Genomic DNA, 17,157 nt, shown 5'->3' on the forward strand with positions numbered 1-17,157 from the left:
TCAGTTTTATGGCATGTAGTACAATTCATCATGTTGAGCAACCTATACCTCTTTCTAGTTTCAAAACACTTTCATCACTTTAAAAATAAAACTGTGCCGCCTGTTGAACATTTTCTCATTTTCCTACCACCACACCCTTGACAATTACTAATCTACTTTTGTTTCTGTGGATTTACCGCTTTTGGATATTTCATATAAATTGAATCATATTGTGACATTCATGTACACAACGCTTAATGAGCTTTCCCCCAGGTTTCTCCCCACTCCTCCTTTTACATGTGAGACTATAATGCACCAGTATGAGTTAAAATATAATTGAATGTTTTAAACTTAAAAAAATAATCAAATTGAATCATATAATATGTGACCTTTTGTATCTATTTTTTGTATAGTGTAATGTTTTTAAGTTTCATCTATATCATAGCACTTAACAGTACATCATTCCTTTTTAAGACTGAGCAATATTTCATTCTGTGGATATTCTGTTCATTCACCCATTCATGTGTATTTGGGCATTCTTCACCTTTGGCTATTATAAATAGTACTATACTTGTGTACAAGGATTTAAGTACCTGTATTTAGCTATTTAGGGTATTACTAACATGGTAATTCTTTGACTTTTGGAGAAACTACCAAATGTTTTACAGATAAAGCTTTTGAATGTCACTTTTGTGAAGCTGATTGGGCTAATCCACACACCAGACACTAATCCTCATCCTTAGTTGTCTATGAGCCTCCCAAAAAGGCTTCTGTAAGCTTTCTAGCAACTGCAAACCAATCCAATGTTCCTCAGAAGCCAGAGAAAATGGCAGCCCTGCTATTTTTAATAATGGTTCTTATCTGTGACTGGGACAGATGGTTGTTATTACTCTAGGGTTTTATTATTAATGGGAATCACAGGATGAAAGACAAGACTAACACTTGTATTTACACGGAGTTCTTTTTTGTTGTTTTTGTTTTTTGTTTTTTGGTGGTACTAGGGTTCCTGGAAGCCCTTCTACCTCCCGGTTACGCTCCCAGACATATTTTATATTTTTATTTGGAAACAGGGTCTCTTAAGCCAGCACAGCTGCTTCAAACCTGTGCGATCCTCCTGTCTCTGCCTCCTCCCAAGCGTGGGATTACAAGTATGCGCCACCACACCCGGCTGAGTTCTTTTTTTTTTTTTTTTTTTTTTAGAGGGCAAAACATACCAAGGAAATGGTCAAGGGACTGTGGAGGTCCTACAGGTTTCCCAGTAAAATACAGTTTTCCTGAATTTGTTAACCCTCTTTGCCAGATTCTCTACCTAGCCTATAAAAGTCCTCTTAATACTAAGGGATTCTGCTTCATAATTCTTCCTCTTGATCCCAGTATATTTTAGGTGAATTGCTACCTGATTAAAGTATTTACAAATCTAAAAGCCATACCTAAAGCATTTTAAGTAATCAGAATGAGTGTGAAGACCTTCAATATCAACTTTATAAGATGCAAAACAATTCAGATGATGGGTAAGAAGATTTAGAAGTAGATGAGGAAGAAGTTCATAGTATTTATTACCCAATCCAAAGAAGAAATTCCTAAGTCTACAGGCATCATGACAGCCCTGGACAATTGTGTTACTTCTTATAGGCTTTAAATTACTGAAGGTTGTCTCTAAATACTTATACTTTTTAAAAAAAATTTTTAGGTTCTTTTGAATGTTTTTAATTAGTTTTATTGTACACGTATTTTTATAGATTCATTTTTAGGTAGTTTATGTTATTGATGATAAATAGTTCTTTTTTTATTTTTTTTATTTTTTTTATTGGTGCATTATATTCATACAACTTATTGGGGTAAAAAACTTGTGTGTACAAACATGTACTCATCGCTGATTTAACCCCTACCCAAATCCCACACCATTCCCTCCCCGTCCCTCCCTCCCTTGCTTGGCTTAGTGATTGACTTTGATATGTTTAAGTACATTGTGAGCTTTAGAGATTTTCCTCTTCCCCCCTCATTTCTCCTCCTTTAGGTTGACTTGTTTGCTCCTCTTTTCTCCCTAACTCTCACATATTAGGGAAAGCATCTGATTTCTTATTTTTTGTGCCTGACTAATCTCACTTAGCATAATGTCCTCCAGTTCCATCCATTTCCCTGAAAATGATGTAATTGAGTTTTTTTTGATGGCTGAGTAAAATTCCATTGTGTATATATCCCACAGTTTTGTAATCCATTCATCTGTTGATGGACATCTTGGCTGGTTCCATAGTTTGGCTATGGTGAATTGTGCAGCTATGAACATAGATACACATGCATTAGTTTGGTAGTTTGGTTTCTTTTCTTTTGGGTAGATACCCAACAGTGGTATTGCTGGATCAAATGGTAGGTTTGTTCCCATTCTTCTGAGGATTCTCCATACTGTTTTCCAAAGTGGTTGCACTAATTTGCAATCCCACCAACAATGTCTTAGAGTTCCCACTTCTCCACATCCTCGCCAGCATCTGTTGTTGTTTGTGTTTTGAATGATGGCCATTCTAGTTGGAGTTAGGTGAAATCTCAGGGTAGTTTTGATTTGCATCTCTGATTGCCAGTGATGTTGAGCATTTTTTCTTGCATTTATTGGCCATTTGAATTTCTTCTTTTGTGAAGTGTCTTTTTAGTTCATTTGCCCATTTTGTTATTGGATGCTTTGTTTTCTTAGTGTTGAGTTTCTTGAGTTCTCTGTATATTCTAGATATTAGTCCTCTATCAGTGGTGTAGGTGGCAAAAATCTTCTCCCATTCTGTTGGCTCTCGATTGAGATTCTTGATAATTTCCTTTGCTGAACAGAAGCTCTTCAGTTTCATGCAATCCCATGTATTGATTCTCCTTTTAATTTATTGTGCCTTTGGGGTCTTGTTGAGGAAATGTTTGTCTGTGCCTATGTGTTGTAGTGTTGGACCTATGCCCTCTTCAAGGAGCTTCAAAGTCTCTGGTTTAATTTCCAAGTCTTTGATCCATCATGAGTTGACTTTTGTACAGGGTGAAAAAGTGGGATTAACATCCAATTTTCTGCATATGGTTAACCAGTTTTGCCAACACCATTTGTTGAAGAGGCTATCTTTTTTCCAGTGTATGTTTTTGGCCCCTTTGTCAAAAATCAATTGGCTGAAAGTGTGTGGACTTGTTTCTGGGTCTTCTATTCTGCTCCATTGGTCTATATATCTGTTCTTTTGCCAGTACCATGCTGTTTTTATTACAATGGCTTTGTAGTATAGTTTAAAGTCAGGTATTTTGATTCTTCCTGCGTGGTTTTTGTTGCTGAGAACTACCTTGGCTATTCTGGGCTTTTTGTTATTCCAGATAAATTTAAGGACTGATTTTTCTATGTCTGTGAGGAATGATCTTGGTAGTTTAATGGGCATTGCATTAAATCTGTAGATCACTTTTGGGAGGATGGCCATTTTAATGATATTTATTCTGCCAATCCATGAACATGGAAGGTCTTTCCATCTTCTAAGATCTTCTTCGATTTCTTTTTTCAGTGTTTTATAATTTTCTTTGTAGAGATCTTTTACCTCCTTGGTCAAGTTTATTCCTAGGTATTTTATTTTTTTGTGGGAGATCCTGAGTGGAAGTGTTTTCTGAATTTCTTTTTCAGTGGATCTATGGTTAGTGTACAGGAAAGCTTCTGATTTTTTAAGATTGATTTTGTATCCAGATACCTTGCTGAATTTGTTGATCAGTTCTATAAGCCTTTTGGTTGAGTTTGTTGGGTTTTCTAAATATAGTATCATGTCATCTGCAAATAGTGAAAGCTTAAGTTCTTCTTTTCCTATTTGTACTCCTTTGATTTCCTTTTCTTGCCTTATTGCTCTGGCTAGAGTCTCTAGTACTATATTGAAGAGAAGTGGTGATAGTGGACATCCTTGTCTCGTTCCAGTTTTTAGGGGAAATTCTTGAAGTTTTTCCCCATTTAATATGATGTTGGCAGTGGGCTTATTGTAGATTGCCTTAATAATGTTGAGATATGTTCCTTCTATTCCAATTCTCTGCAGTGTTTTTATCATAAATGGATGTTGAATTTTATCAAATGCTTTTTCAGCATCTATTGAGATGATCATGTGGTTTTTGTCTTTGATTCTGTTTATATGATGAATTACATGGATTGATTTTCGTATATTGAACCAGCCTTGCATCCCTGGGATGAACCCTACCTGGTCATGGTGAATGATTTTCTTGATGTGGTTTTGAATGCGTGTTGCTAGTATTTTGTTTAATAGTTTTGCATCCAAGTTCATCAGAGATATAGGCCTGTAGTTTTCCTTCCTTGAACTGTCTTTATTCGGTTTGGGTATTAGTGTGATGTTGGCTTCATAGAATGTATTTGGGAGAGTCCCGGTTTTTTCTATTTCCCGAAATAGTTTGAGTAGTATTGGGATTAGTTCTCCTATAAAGGTTTTATAGAATTCACTTGGGAAACCATCTGGTCCTGGGCTTTTCTTTGATGGTAAGCTCTTTATTGCTATTTCAATCTCTTTGATTGTTATTGGTTGGTTTAAGTGTTCTATATCTTCTTGACTCAGTTTAGGAAGGTTGTATTTATCTAGGAAGTTGTCGATTTCCTCCAGATTTTCCATTTTGTTGGAGTATAGTTTTTCAAAGTAGTTTCTGATAATCCTCTGGATTTATACGCTGTCAGTTGTAATGTCTCCTTTTTCATCCCTTATCTTCATAATTTGGGTTGATTCTCTCTTTTTTTTAGTTAGGTTGGCTAGTGGTTTATCAATCTTGTTAATTTTTTCAAGAAACCAGCTTTTGGTTTTGTTGATTTTCTGTATTGTTTTTTTAGTCTCTATTTCATTAATTTCTGCTCTAATTTTAATAATTTCCCATCTTCTGCTGGCTTTGGGGTTCAATTGTTCCTGCTTTTCAAGGGCTTTGAGGTGTGTCATAAGGCTATTTATTTGAAGATTTTCTGTTTTTCTTATGTGAGCACTCAGTGCTATTAATTTTCCTCTTAATACTGCCTTCAAAGTGTCCCAGAGGTTTTGATATGTTGTTTCTTTATTTTCATTTGTTTCTAGAAATTTCTTGACTTCACCTCTTACATCTTCTATGACCCATTCTTCATTCAAAACTGTGGTGTTCAGTCTCCACATGTTTATGTTGTTTCTCTGGGTCTTCTTATAGTTGATTTCTAGTTTCATTCCATTATGGTCTGAAATGACACAGGGAAGTATGTAACATTTTTTAAATTTGCTAGTGATCATTTTGTGTCCCAGGATGTGATCTATTTTGGAGAAGGTTCCATGAGCAGCTGAGAAAAATGTAAACTCTGCTGTAGTTGGGTGAAATATTCTATGTGTCCAACAGGTCCATTTGGTTAATGGTGTTCTTTAGTTCTGAGACATCTTTACTGACCCTTTGTCTGGAAGATCGGTCTAGTATTGTGAGAGGTGTGTTGAAGTCTCCCAGTATTATTGTGTTGGGATTTATTTGTGACTTCATATCACAAAGAGTTTGATTTATGAAAGTAGCTGCCCCTATGTTTGGGGCATAGATGTTGATTATTGTTATTTCCTCTTGCTGGACTATTCCTTTTACCAGTAAAATGTGACCTTCTTTGTCTCTTCTAATAAGTTTGGGTTTGAAGTCTAACTTGTCTGATATCATAGTTGCTACTCCTGCTTGTCTTCAAGTACCATTAGCATGGATTACCTTGCTCCAGCCCTTTACCTTGAGTTTGTTCCTATCTTTACGTGTAAGGTGTGTTTCTTGTAAGCAGCAGATGGATGGATTCTGGCTTTTAATCCATTTTGCCACTTTATGTCTTTTTATTGGGGAGTTGAGGCCGTTTACATTCAGTGTGATTATAGAGAGATAATTTTTAATTCCCAACATGTTAAGATCTTATTTCTGTTTGAGATACTGTTTATTCTTCTTTGCTTAGTTGTCTGCTGGATGGAAATTCTTGTTTCTTTGGTTCTGGCGTGTATTACCCATTTCCTCTTTGCAGTTAATCTCCTTGAGTATTTTCTCTAGCGCTGGTTTTGAAGACATAAATTCCTTCAGTTGCTGTTTGTCATGGAAGCTTCTTATTTCCCCATCTAATTTGATGGATAGTTTTGCTGGGTAGGAAATTTTTGGCTGGAAGTTGTTTTCTTTCAAAGTTTGGAATATGTTACTCCAAGCCCTTCTGGCTTTCATAACTTGGTTTGGGAAGTCTGGAGTGATTCTAATTGGTTTGCCTCTGAATGTCACATGGCCTTTTGTTTTTGTTGCCTTTAAGATTCTCTCCTTGGCTTCCACATTAGTCATTTTGACAATTAGGTGACGTGGGGATCCTCTTCTCTGATCCTGTCTAAAGGGAGTTCTATAAGTTTCCTGGACCTGAGTATCGACTTCTTGCTCTATGTTTGGAAAATTTTCTGCTATTACTTCCTTGAAGAGATTGTTGATCCCTTTGGTTTCACCTTCTTTTCCCTCCTCTATTCCAATTATTCTTAGGTTAGCTCTCTTGAAATGGGCCCATATTTCTTCAATGTCAGATTCCTGCTGTCGGATTTTTTTTTCTAAATTAGAAACTATGCGTTCATTTTTAGAATGATCATCTTCAAGAAGTGAGATTCTATTCTCCATGTGGTCTAATCTGTTGTTTATACTTTGAATTGAAGCCTTTACTTCATTAATTGCATCCTTTATCTCTTTTTGACTCTCTCTAAATTCTTTTCGAAAGTCCTCTATTATTTCTAAAGTTATTTTCCTAATTTGATCTTCTAGAGATCTTTGGATTTCTGTGTTATCAGATTCTGATGTTGTGGGGTTGTTGGCATTCACTGCTCCATTGTTATTTCTCTTTCCCATGATTTTGGAAGTTTCCCATGATTTTGGAACCTTCTCTGGGTTCTTCCCTGAGTCACTACGAGTTCACTTAAGATGCTCTGGATCTCGTGTCTGTGGTATCTCAGTCACCACTACTCCTTTACTGGATTGTATCACAAACTCTCAGACCCAGGGAGTCAATCAAGGCTGCTTAGACCGTGGGGGGGTGCCAAGTTGGGCGTTCTCCAGTGGAGAGTTATGACTATGGTATGATATCTCTGCCACTGCCACTCCCCCACTGGGCTGCACTGCTAAAATCTCCGACCCAGGGAGACTATCTGCGCAAATCCCTGGGAGTGCAGTACTGGGATTTCTCCCCTAGGGGCCGCAATTTGACTCACGGTTGTTGAGTGCGCTGATGGAGCTGTAGTGAACTCGGTGGATTTGCTGCTGCCACCACTGGCAATATGGCACCACTGCTATGCCCTCAGCCGTGATGTGGCATATTTCTTCTCTGGTTTTGAACTCTGCTCTGAGTCCTTGCCAGTTGTGCTGTGCCCGGCCCTTGGGAGCTTTAGATGTTCCCTGCACCAACAAAACTGCTGACTGCCGCCCGGCTGTTCAGCACCTGCTCACCTCGGCTCACTGTCCACCCCTCCTCTCAGGCACCTGGTGGCTGGTTGAGTGGGTTGGTCTAGGGCCGTCCGGTGAACTCACCGCTGCCGCCAGCAGTAAGACGCTGCTTCTGCATCCTAGGCCGCGAGGCCAGAGTACCTCCTCTCTGGATTTGAGCTCTGTTTTGAGTCTCCCTCCTCTCTGGAGCCTGGTGCTGCTAGGGGAGATGTAGGCCGCGCCGCTCCAGCCGCTCTGCGCCACGGCTCTGTCTGCTCCTCACCACGGCTCTGGCCGCTCCGGCTGCTCCGGCCACTCTGCACCGCGGCTCTGGCTGTTCTGCACTGCGGGTCTGGCCACTCCAGCCGTTCCGCGACGTGGCTCTGGCTGCTCTGGCCGCTCTGCTCGGCTGCTCTGACTGCTCCGCTCAGCTGTTCTGGCCGCTCCGCTCCGGCTGCTCCAGCCGCTCCACTCCGCGGCTCCAGCCACTCCGCGCCGCCGCTCCAGCCAATCCGCGCTGCGGCTGTGGCTGCTCCGGCTGTTCTGGCCGCTCCGCTCGGCTGCTCTGGCCGCTCTGCTCAGCTGCTCTGAACCGCGGCTTCGGCTGCTCTGCACCGCGGGTCTGGCCACTCCGGCCGCTCTGGCGGTTCCGTGACGCGGCTCTGGCTGCTCCGGCTGCTCAGGCCGCTCCGCTCCGTGGCTCCCCCCAATCTGCGCTGCGGCTCTGGCCACTCCGGCTGCTCTGGCCACCCAGCTCCGCGGCTCCCCCAAATCTGCGCTGCGGCTCTGGCCGCTCCGCGCCGCGCGGGCGCGGCACTTCGGGCTGGTTTTTTTTCCGGTGTCTTGATTTTCCAGCCCTTTTTCTCTGTCCCTTGTATTTACCGTTTTTATTTCTTTGCTGGTGGTGTTTTCTGGCTCTGAAAGGCGCTGGTTTTGTGGTAGTAGAGTTGGATTGTTAGCGGGACTTGTAAGTGCCGCTTTCCTCCGTCGCCATCTTCCCAGAAGTCCTTAAATTTATTTTTATTGGTGCATTGTAATTATACATCATATTGGAATACCAGACTTGAGAGGATATACAAGCACACATATCCAGTCAGCCCTCATTCACTTCCCATCCCATTCCCTCCTGGATCCCATGCTTGTTTGGTGATTAACTTTGATACATTTGTTTATATACCTCCTGCATTTTAAAGAGGCTCCATCCTCCCCTATTCCATACCCTCTGATTGGTCATGTTAATTGCTTCACTATAGAGCCCTTTCTATGACTCGACCTCTTCCTGTTGCCCCTTTCCTCCTAGTTATTGCTGATTAGGGGAAGCATCTGGTTTTTATTTTCTGCGATATTTCTCTGTGCATGCCGTGTTGCAAGTACCGATCCCACTCTTGACGGCCCCAGTAGTGGCATGGGTAGCCGGTGGACTGATCCAGACCTTGCTGGTTCAAGCAGCGGCCTTGCCTCATGGGAGGCCCCGATTCTGGTCTCGCTGGCTGCAACACCGGCCTAAACCCTTGGCTGGCTCCGATCCTGGCCTCGGTGGCCACAGCACCAGCCTAGCCTCAAGGCAGGCTCCATCCCAGCCTCACTGACCCTGGCACCAGCCTAACCCCTCGGCTGACTCCTCTCCTGGCCTCGGAGTCCCCATACTGGCCTTGCCTCATGGCAGGTTCAGATTCCCGGCTCGCTGACCCCAGCACCGGCCTAACCCCTCGGCAGGTTCCGTTCCCGGCCTCAGAGGCCCTAGCGCCGGCCTTGCCTCACGGCAGGCTCCAATCCCGGCCTCGCTGGCCTCAGCACTGGCCTAACCCCTCGGTAGGTTCCGATCCCTGCCTCGGAGGTCTCAGTAGCGGCCTTGCCTCACGGAAGGCTCCAGTGCCGGCCACTGGCCCCGGCACCAGCCTAACCTCTTGGCAGGCTCTGATCCCAGCCTCGGAGGCCCTGCACTGGCCTTGCCTCATGGCAGGCTCCGATGCTGGCCACTGGACCTGTCATGGCCTAACCACTGGGCAGGCTCCAATCCCGGCCTCGGAGGTCCCAGTAGCAGCCTTGCCTCATGGCAGATTCCGATGCCGGCCATTGGCCCCGGCACCAGCCTAACCCCTCGGCAGGCTCCAATCCCAGCTTCGGAGGCCCCAGCACTCGCCTTGCCTCATGGCAGGCTCCAATCCCAGCCTTGCTGACCCCAGCACCGGCCTAACCCTTCAGCAGGTTCCGATCCCGGCCTCGGAGGCCCCAGTACCGGCCTTGCCTCATGGCAGGCTTCAATCCCAGCCTCGCTGGCCCCGGCACCGGCCTAACCCCTTGGCAGGTTCTGATCCCAGCCTTGGAGGCCCCAGCACCGGCCTTGCCTCACGGCAGGCTCTGATCCCAGCCTTGCTGGCCCCGGCATCAGCCTAACCACTCGGCAGGCTCCGATCCCGGCCTATGAGGCCCCAGCACTGGCCTTGCCTCATGGAAGGCTCCGATGCCAGCCATTGGCCCCAGCACCAGCCTAACCGCTCGGCAGGCTCCGATCCCGGCCTCAAAGGCCCTAGCACCAGCCTTGCCTCATGACAGTCTCCTATCATGGCCTAGCTGGTCCCAGCACCGGCCTAACCCCGCGGCAGGCTCCGATCCCAGCCTCGAAGGTCCCAGCACCGGCCTTGCCTCACGGTAGGCTCCGATCCTGGCCTCACTGGCAGCACCGGCCTAACCCCTCGACAGGCTCCAATCCCGGCCTCGGAGGCCCCAGCACTGGCCTTGCCTCACGGCAGGCTCCAATCCCAGCCTCACTGGCCCCGGCACTGGCCTAACCCCTCAGCAGCCTCCGATCCTGGCCTTGGAGGCCTCATTAGCAGCCATGCCTCAAAGAAGGCTCCGATGCCGGCCACTGGCCCCGGCACCGGCCTAACCCCTCGGCAGGCTCTGATCCTGGCCTTGGAGGCCCCAGCACTGGCCTTGCCTCAAGGCAGGCTCCGATCCTGGCCTCGTTGGCCCCGGCATCGGCCCAACCCCCCAGGAGGCTCCGATCCTGGCCTCAGAGGCCCAGCAGCAGCCTTGCCTCACAGAAGGCTCTGATGCTGGCCATTAGCCCCGGCACTGGCCCAACCCCTCAGCAGGCTCCAATCCCGGCCTCGGAGGCCCCAGTAATAGCCTTGCCTCACGGCAGGCTCCGATGCCAGCCATTGACCCCAGCACCGGCCTAACCCTTCGGCAGGCTTTAATCCGAGCACCCTCTTCGCCCAGCCATTTGTCCCACATTCTCGAGGGTGTGTGGTGGTAGCATTCTGCCTCTGGGGTTATTACTTCAAAGTTCCACGTGTAATGCATCAGATCTCTGCCTCCTCTGAGTACTGGCCACTGCCATTGCCACTGCCTCCACCATTTCAAATCTTTCCCAAGCTCCTTTTCCCCTCTGAATGTTGTCCAGTGTTCCTGAGCATGTGCGACGGTAGCATTCGACGTTTGGTGTAATTTCTCCAATAAATAAGGTTGGTAGGATCCGATTTCTGTTTCTCCTGAACACAAGTCTCCCCCGCCATCGTAGAGACCACTTCCAACACCGCCTTTCTCCTAGGTCTCCACTAAACTGTCTCCTTACAGGTGATGTCCAGTATTCTTAAGACTGTAGAGAAGAAGCAGTCCTCCTTTGCGGGAAATTTTTCCAAAAGTTCCAGATCGTTTGGATAAGTTTTGTCTTTATCTCCAGTATACTGGCATCTGCCATGGCCTTCTTGACCCCTCTCCAATATTTTTCTTTTTTCTTTTTCGTTTCCTTTTTTTTTTTTTTTTTTTCCTAATAAGAGAAGACAGTATGTTTGGTTTGAGGAGGTTGTGGGATCAGGTACTCAGTAGCACTGTGACCCGGGCCTGGTGTCCCCCGGGGTCCAGTGTGCTTCACATGACTCCGCCTGGGCCCCAGAGTCCTGCGACCCGGGCCCATCTCCTCCGGTCTCCGGCGTACCCCGCCTGACCCCTGCCCAGGACCCAGGGCCATGCGATCCGGCCCGGTTTCTCCAAGGGTCTGGCGTGGTCCAGCCGATGGGGGGTGCGGGGGGGGGGGGCAGAGTCCTGCGACCCAGGCCCTTCTCTTCCGGGCTCCGGCATGCCCCGCCTGACCCCTGCCCGGGACCCAGGGCCATGCAACCCAGCCCGGTTTCTCCAGGGGTCTGGCGGGCACCGCGCAGTCCGTTCCAGGGGGCCCAGAGTCCTGCGACCCGGGCCCGTCTCTTCCGGGCTCCGGCATGCCCCGCCTGACCCCTGCCCGGGACCCAGGGCCATGCAACCCAGCCCGGTTTCTCCAGGGGTCTGGCGGGCACCGCGCAGTCCGTTCCAGGGGGCCCAGAGTCCTGCGACCCGGGCCCGTCTCTTCCGGGCTCCGGCATGCCCCGCCTGACCCCTGCCCAGGACCCAGGGCCATGCGACCCAGCCCAGTTTCTCCAGGGATCTGGCGTGCTTCCCGCGGTCTGGCCAGGGGAGCCCAGAGTCCTCTAAATACTTACACTTTTTAACAAGAGATAATATATAGCTTATGAAAATCTTATTTCTTCTTACTAATAAATATCATTTTTTGTTGTGTGGTAAAGATTTGCCTCTTCCCCTAGGGCCCCTTTTCACTCTTTCCTCAAAATGGGGAAATTCTACCCAAATCTGTCACAAAATATAGGGGTGGAGCATATATGAAAAAAAAAAATTCTAGTCTAAAGAACCTATTGAAACTTCAGCTTAGGGTTGTGGAATTGAACCAATTTTTACTATTTCTTTGTTAGCATTATTTAATTTTTGGAAAGATTATATGTCTATACATACATATATATATATATATATGTATATATATATATATATATATATACTTTTTAAAAATAAATAATACTAAAGTGCCTACAAGGAAATATAAGTTCCTCTCTTACCTTTTTTTTTTTTTTTTTTTTTTTTTTGCGATACTAGGAATGAAACCTAGGGGCATTGTGCCTTCACGCTACACCCCCGGCCCTTTTTTGTTATTGTTTATTTTTTTTTGAAACAGGGTCTTACTGAGTTACAAAGGGCCTTGCTTAAGTAGCTGAGGCTGTCTATGAACCCTAATCTTCTGGTCTGAGCTTCCCAAATGCTGGGATTACACGAGTGTGCTACCACACTAGGCTTCCTCTTATCCTTAGCTACATAATTTCCTCCTCCTCCTCCTTCTTTTTTTTTTTTTTTTTTTTTAATTTTCCAGTACTGGGGATGGAATCCAGGGGCATTCTACCTCTGAGCTGTGGATAATTCAGGTAGAAGGCCTTAGCAGGCCGTCAGCCAGCAGGGCTCCATGTCCAGTAGGAAGCCAGAGAACAAGGCTTGGGAATGGGAAGAAAGCCAGGGTGTTCTGGATAGCTGGAGGTAGGACTTCAGCACCGCTGTCCTGGAAGGAATGGCCTCTGCTGTTGCTTCTGTACTTCAGGACTTGGTCCTGGGAGAGAGGGCCCAGCAGAACAAATTGAGGTTTATGGATTCCTGGGTTCTGCAGTGAGAGGTGGGTACTTAAAATTACTTTTACCATCAGTTCCACACCAAAACCTCAAGTGGAAATGGAGCATTTCTTCTAGAGAAAATCAGGGTACTTTTAGGAAAGGAGCATGAGTAATGGGGCCCTCCTGCAAAAAAGGGAAAAAAAAGAAAAATTTTTTATTACTAGTCCAAGCTCACAGCCTCATTTAGATGTAACTGCAGGAATTTGACCTACGTGTGTCGACCAGTGCACATGTATCAGATTGGGGAGTTTGGAAAAACATTTTGTTTAGACTCGGTTTTCAGTTAAAGGGCAACCATTAATGCTTTTCATAGAAAAGAGGACACTGATCTGTAAAGAAAAATAAAAATCAATTAATCAGTTATTGAAAAGAAAGCTTTCTATTTGTCACCTGGTTATTTGGGGCTGATAGTGCTCTGCTGATTTGATTAATGCAATACAGCTAAGTTTGCTCTGAAATGCAAGGCCTCCTGGAGAGTCCAGATCAGTACCATTGTCGCTGCATGACCTTGGCAAGCATTCATTCAGTTACTCTGCACCTGTGTTTTCTGATTTGTAAGATGACACATCAGTGCCTTTTCTCTACCAAGGTATTAGAAGGGTCAGATGGGAGAGGAGGAGGCAGTGCTATACTGTGGCAACTTGCTCTCAGCCTGTTAGAGTTACCCAGCAAAACTGGGGTTCAGAAGTCAAAGCGAGGCTGTAAGCTTTCATTCTGTAATGTGAGCTCGAGCTACATATAATATACCTTTTTTGATCATTGCCCAGATATTATTTTACAAAATAAGACATTTTATTCTGCCTACCTTTCTTTTTTTGGGGGGGTGTGGAACCCAGGGGCTTTCTACCCCCAGGCTACACTCCCAGACCTATTTTTTTATTTTATTTGGAAACAGGGTCTCTCACTAAGTTGCTGAGAGCCTCACTAAGAAGCTGAGGCTGGCTCCAAACCTGTGCGATCCTCTTGTCTCAGCCTCCCAAGCAAGGGTGTGCCACCACGCCCGGCTCTACCTTTTTAAAAAAAAAAAATTAGACAACTTGTAGCCACTGAATGAGTTTTATGAAGAGAGTTGATATGCAGACAAGAAAACTAATGTTCTACATAGCAGAGTGAATGTCCATAATTACTGTCTACTAAGAAGAAAGCTAATGTACACAGCTGGAGCTCATAGTAAGTCTACTGCAAACTCAGAGCAGTTACAGTGCAGGCATACTCTCCTTTTCATTTTGCTTTCCTCAAGAAAAGCAAGAAAGAAAAGAGCCTATTCGAAAGTTAACACAGTATTTCTAGAGAGGGGCATTTATAAATCCTTGAGTGTTAGCATTAAGGCAAGAAGCTACAAGCAGGATGGAAAGTGAAATTATTTAAGAAACCTTCAATACCACTAAAAATAGAGTATAGTAAAATTAAATAAAAACAAATATGTTGGGTGAGTCTTGGGACCTCTTAGCCTCTTGGAGATGGGAAGGCATTTTTCTACTGCCTTTCCTTGACTTCCCATCCACCTCCAGAGGACATCCTGTTTTGGCTTTTATCTCTGTGTTTCTCCTAAAGGCTGCCAGAAATTCCTTAATTGCTTAGCACCACCAGCATGGTGGTGCATATCTGTCATCCCAGTTCTTGGGAGGTTGAGACAGGAGGATCTCAGGTTTGAGTGATACCCTGCTTCAAAATATAAAAGGGGCTGAGGATATAGCACAAATGTAGAAAGCCTCTTTGTACAATACTCAATACAAAAAAAATAAGAATTTAGCTCATACAGCTCAGTAAAACAGGTGCACCAAGATATTTTGACAAAACAAAGCACCATGTAATTTTAAGTTGTTTTTATCAGCTAGCCATGTTAATTTCCAGTCTATTCAAAACACATAGAAAAATATATTTACCATAAATGAAACTATCAGTGGAGAAAATGAGACCTTGAAGCTTGTAAGAATATCTGTAAACAGTGATGAGTAAAAAAAATTGAAGTTAAGAAACTTTCCTTATTGCTTTAAGTTTGTTTGTAATTTTAGTGGAAAGAAAATGAGGCAGGCAAAAGACAAGATTGCAGGAATCCAACTTATTTAATCTTCTAGCCATTGATGTGTACAAATTTATACTTTTTTATATAAATCATCCATCTCCTTCAAATACCACAGCAAAAGCACTTGCATGCTGGCTGAATATTTGTTCTTGCTTGGGGGTGGGGGCAGCAACCAAGCTGATTAAACTAGCAACCTGAAGACTATTTCATTGGTAACATTAGTAGTCCTGGAATGTGAAACCAGTAAAGAGAATAGGATCACAGCTACTGAGCTCCTTCGGTACCTGTTGTTAATGTATGACTGTCATGCACAGATTTAAAGTAACCAGAACAGTAACCCGCTCACCCCCTGGCCTCACGGGCTTACTGTTTGCTCGTCTCTTGCAGGAAGATACAGTTCTGAGAGTGACGTGTGGAGCTTTGGCATCCTCCTCTGGGAGACCTTCAGCTTAGGGGTCTGTCCTTACCCTGGAATGACTAATCAGCAAGCTCGCGAGCAAGTGGAAAGAGGTAAACCAGAGGCGCGGGGTGGCGAGGGGGCAGCTCCTGGAGTATCTACTGGCTAGGATGCCTGCTGCTGGGGAGGATACATAGGCAGAAAGCACAGATGTTAGGGGATTCTGCTTTTGAACACCATGGAGGATGCCACTTTTATACAACAAAAACTCTTTTTTGGGGGGTCTGGAGATGGAACCCAGGGGCATTCAACCTCCGAGCTATACCCCTGCCCTGTTTTTTTTTATTCTTTACTTTTTTGAAACCGGGTCTCACTGAGTTGCGGAGGGCCTCACTAAGTAGCTGAGGCTATACGCGAACCACGGTCCTCTGGTCTCAGCCTCCCGAATGCTGGGATTACAAGCGTGCACCACCAAGCCCGGCTACAAACACTTTTAAAACAGAGAGCTATAAGCTTCTCCTCGTCCCCGCTGCAAGGCCGCTGCAGCACTGTGTCCTTCACTGGCTGCAAGGGAAGGAGTGGAGTCTTCCTCAACCTATTTTTTTCTTCCATACCAAATAAATCCCCATAATAACATTACAAATTGAGGTGCTGTTTATCCTCAGGAGGAAATTTTTGAGAATATCGTAATGCTTCTGAAGACACCCAGTGAGGTTCTCAAGTTGGAGATGGGAATAGCTGGGTTCTGGTGGCAACAGCGTGTATTTGTGTATTGCCCGGCTTTCAACCAAAGGATGCCCTTGATGAGATGGCAGCACCTGAGCATCAGCCTCGGAGATGGTGTAGGAGGAGGCCTTCCTCCCTCCAACCCCCTCTCACACACATCCTACTTCTTGACACACACTAGTACATGCGTGTGACTGTGACACTGCCAACAAAGGCCTTCCTCCCTCCAACCCCCTCTCACACACATCCTACTTCTTGACACACACTAGTACATGCGTGTGACTGTGACACTGCCAACAAAGGCCTGCAGAAGAGCACGCTTATGCTCATTTGTGCTTCACTAATGAATTAGTGATCACGAAAACATCTTTCTTCATCCTCAAGAACCCAGGTTGTAAACTTTTTAAAGTGTCTATTTCTAGTATCTAATTCTAGAAGCAAATATTTGAAGCAACAATGGGATATTTCTTACTTCAGACCTTCTGAAAAAATGAACAAATGGTTTTTGAACTAAGTATATGGTTCTATAATATTGAATTCTGCATCACATGGGAGAAATGTACCCTGGAATGGGTTTTGTCCCTATTACACCTGTACTATAAGGTACTAAAATTTGCAAGCTGCATATCACCCTGTGTTCACATTTTTATCTTGACTCCATTCTCGCTTCTTTTCTTTGATCTTCAGGATACCGGATGTCAGCCCCTCAACAATGTCCAGAGGATATTGCTAAAATTATGATGAAGTGTTGGGATTATAAGCCTGAAAACCGCCCTAAATTCAGTGACCTTCAGAAAGAGCTTGCTATGATCAAGAAGAAAATCACATAGTCACAAAACTGTGCCAAGCCAGCCTCCAGGGCTCTTGCAGCAGATCAATACTGTTGTTCTTGTTAACAATGAGTTTATACCACGTTACCTGCAACCGTCCTCTAAGGTTATTTTTCTATTAACTGGGGATTTAAAAAACATGTTTTACTTTAAAATATGTCAAAGGCAAATTTATTCAAGAAACAAGTCTACCAAGGGCTTTATTAGCTACCATAGCAATCTTACCATTTCAGGCCACTGTAAATAGAAAAGCACAGGCTCTGAATGTGTGAAAGATAAGAGATCTATCCTTTTCACACCTAGGACCAT

At 44.9% G+C, this 17,157-nt stretch overlaps 1 protein-coding gene across 3 annotated transcripts in view; it reads left to right on the forward strand.

Annotated features, from left to right (window-relative positions):
• Window positions 1–16,848, forward strand: part of FER (FER tyrosine kinase) — a gene marked incomplete at both ends in the record, with an annotated part of 398,115 nt that extends 381,267 nt beyond the window's left edge. For all 3 annotated transcript variants that reach the window (XM_080719602.1, XM_080719603.1, XM_080719604.1), the window contains 2 exons: window positions 15,283–15,405; window positions 16,706–16,848. In XM_080719602.1, the coding sequence (XP_080575728.1) occupies window positions 15,283–15,405; window positions 16,706–16,848 (266 nt within the window). The remainder of the gene's footprint in view (window positions 1–15,282; window positions 15,406–16,705) is intronic.
• Window positions 16,849–17,157: the final 309 nt, after the last annotated feature.

Source organism: Muscardinus avellanarius (genome assembly GCF_963383645.1).
Source record: "Muscardinus avellanarius genome assembly, chromosome: 1".
NCBI classification, from domain to species: domain Eukaryota; kingdom Metazoa; phylum Chordata; class Mammalia; order Rodentia; family Gliridae; genus Muscardinus; species Muscardinus avellanarius.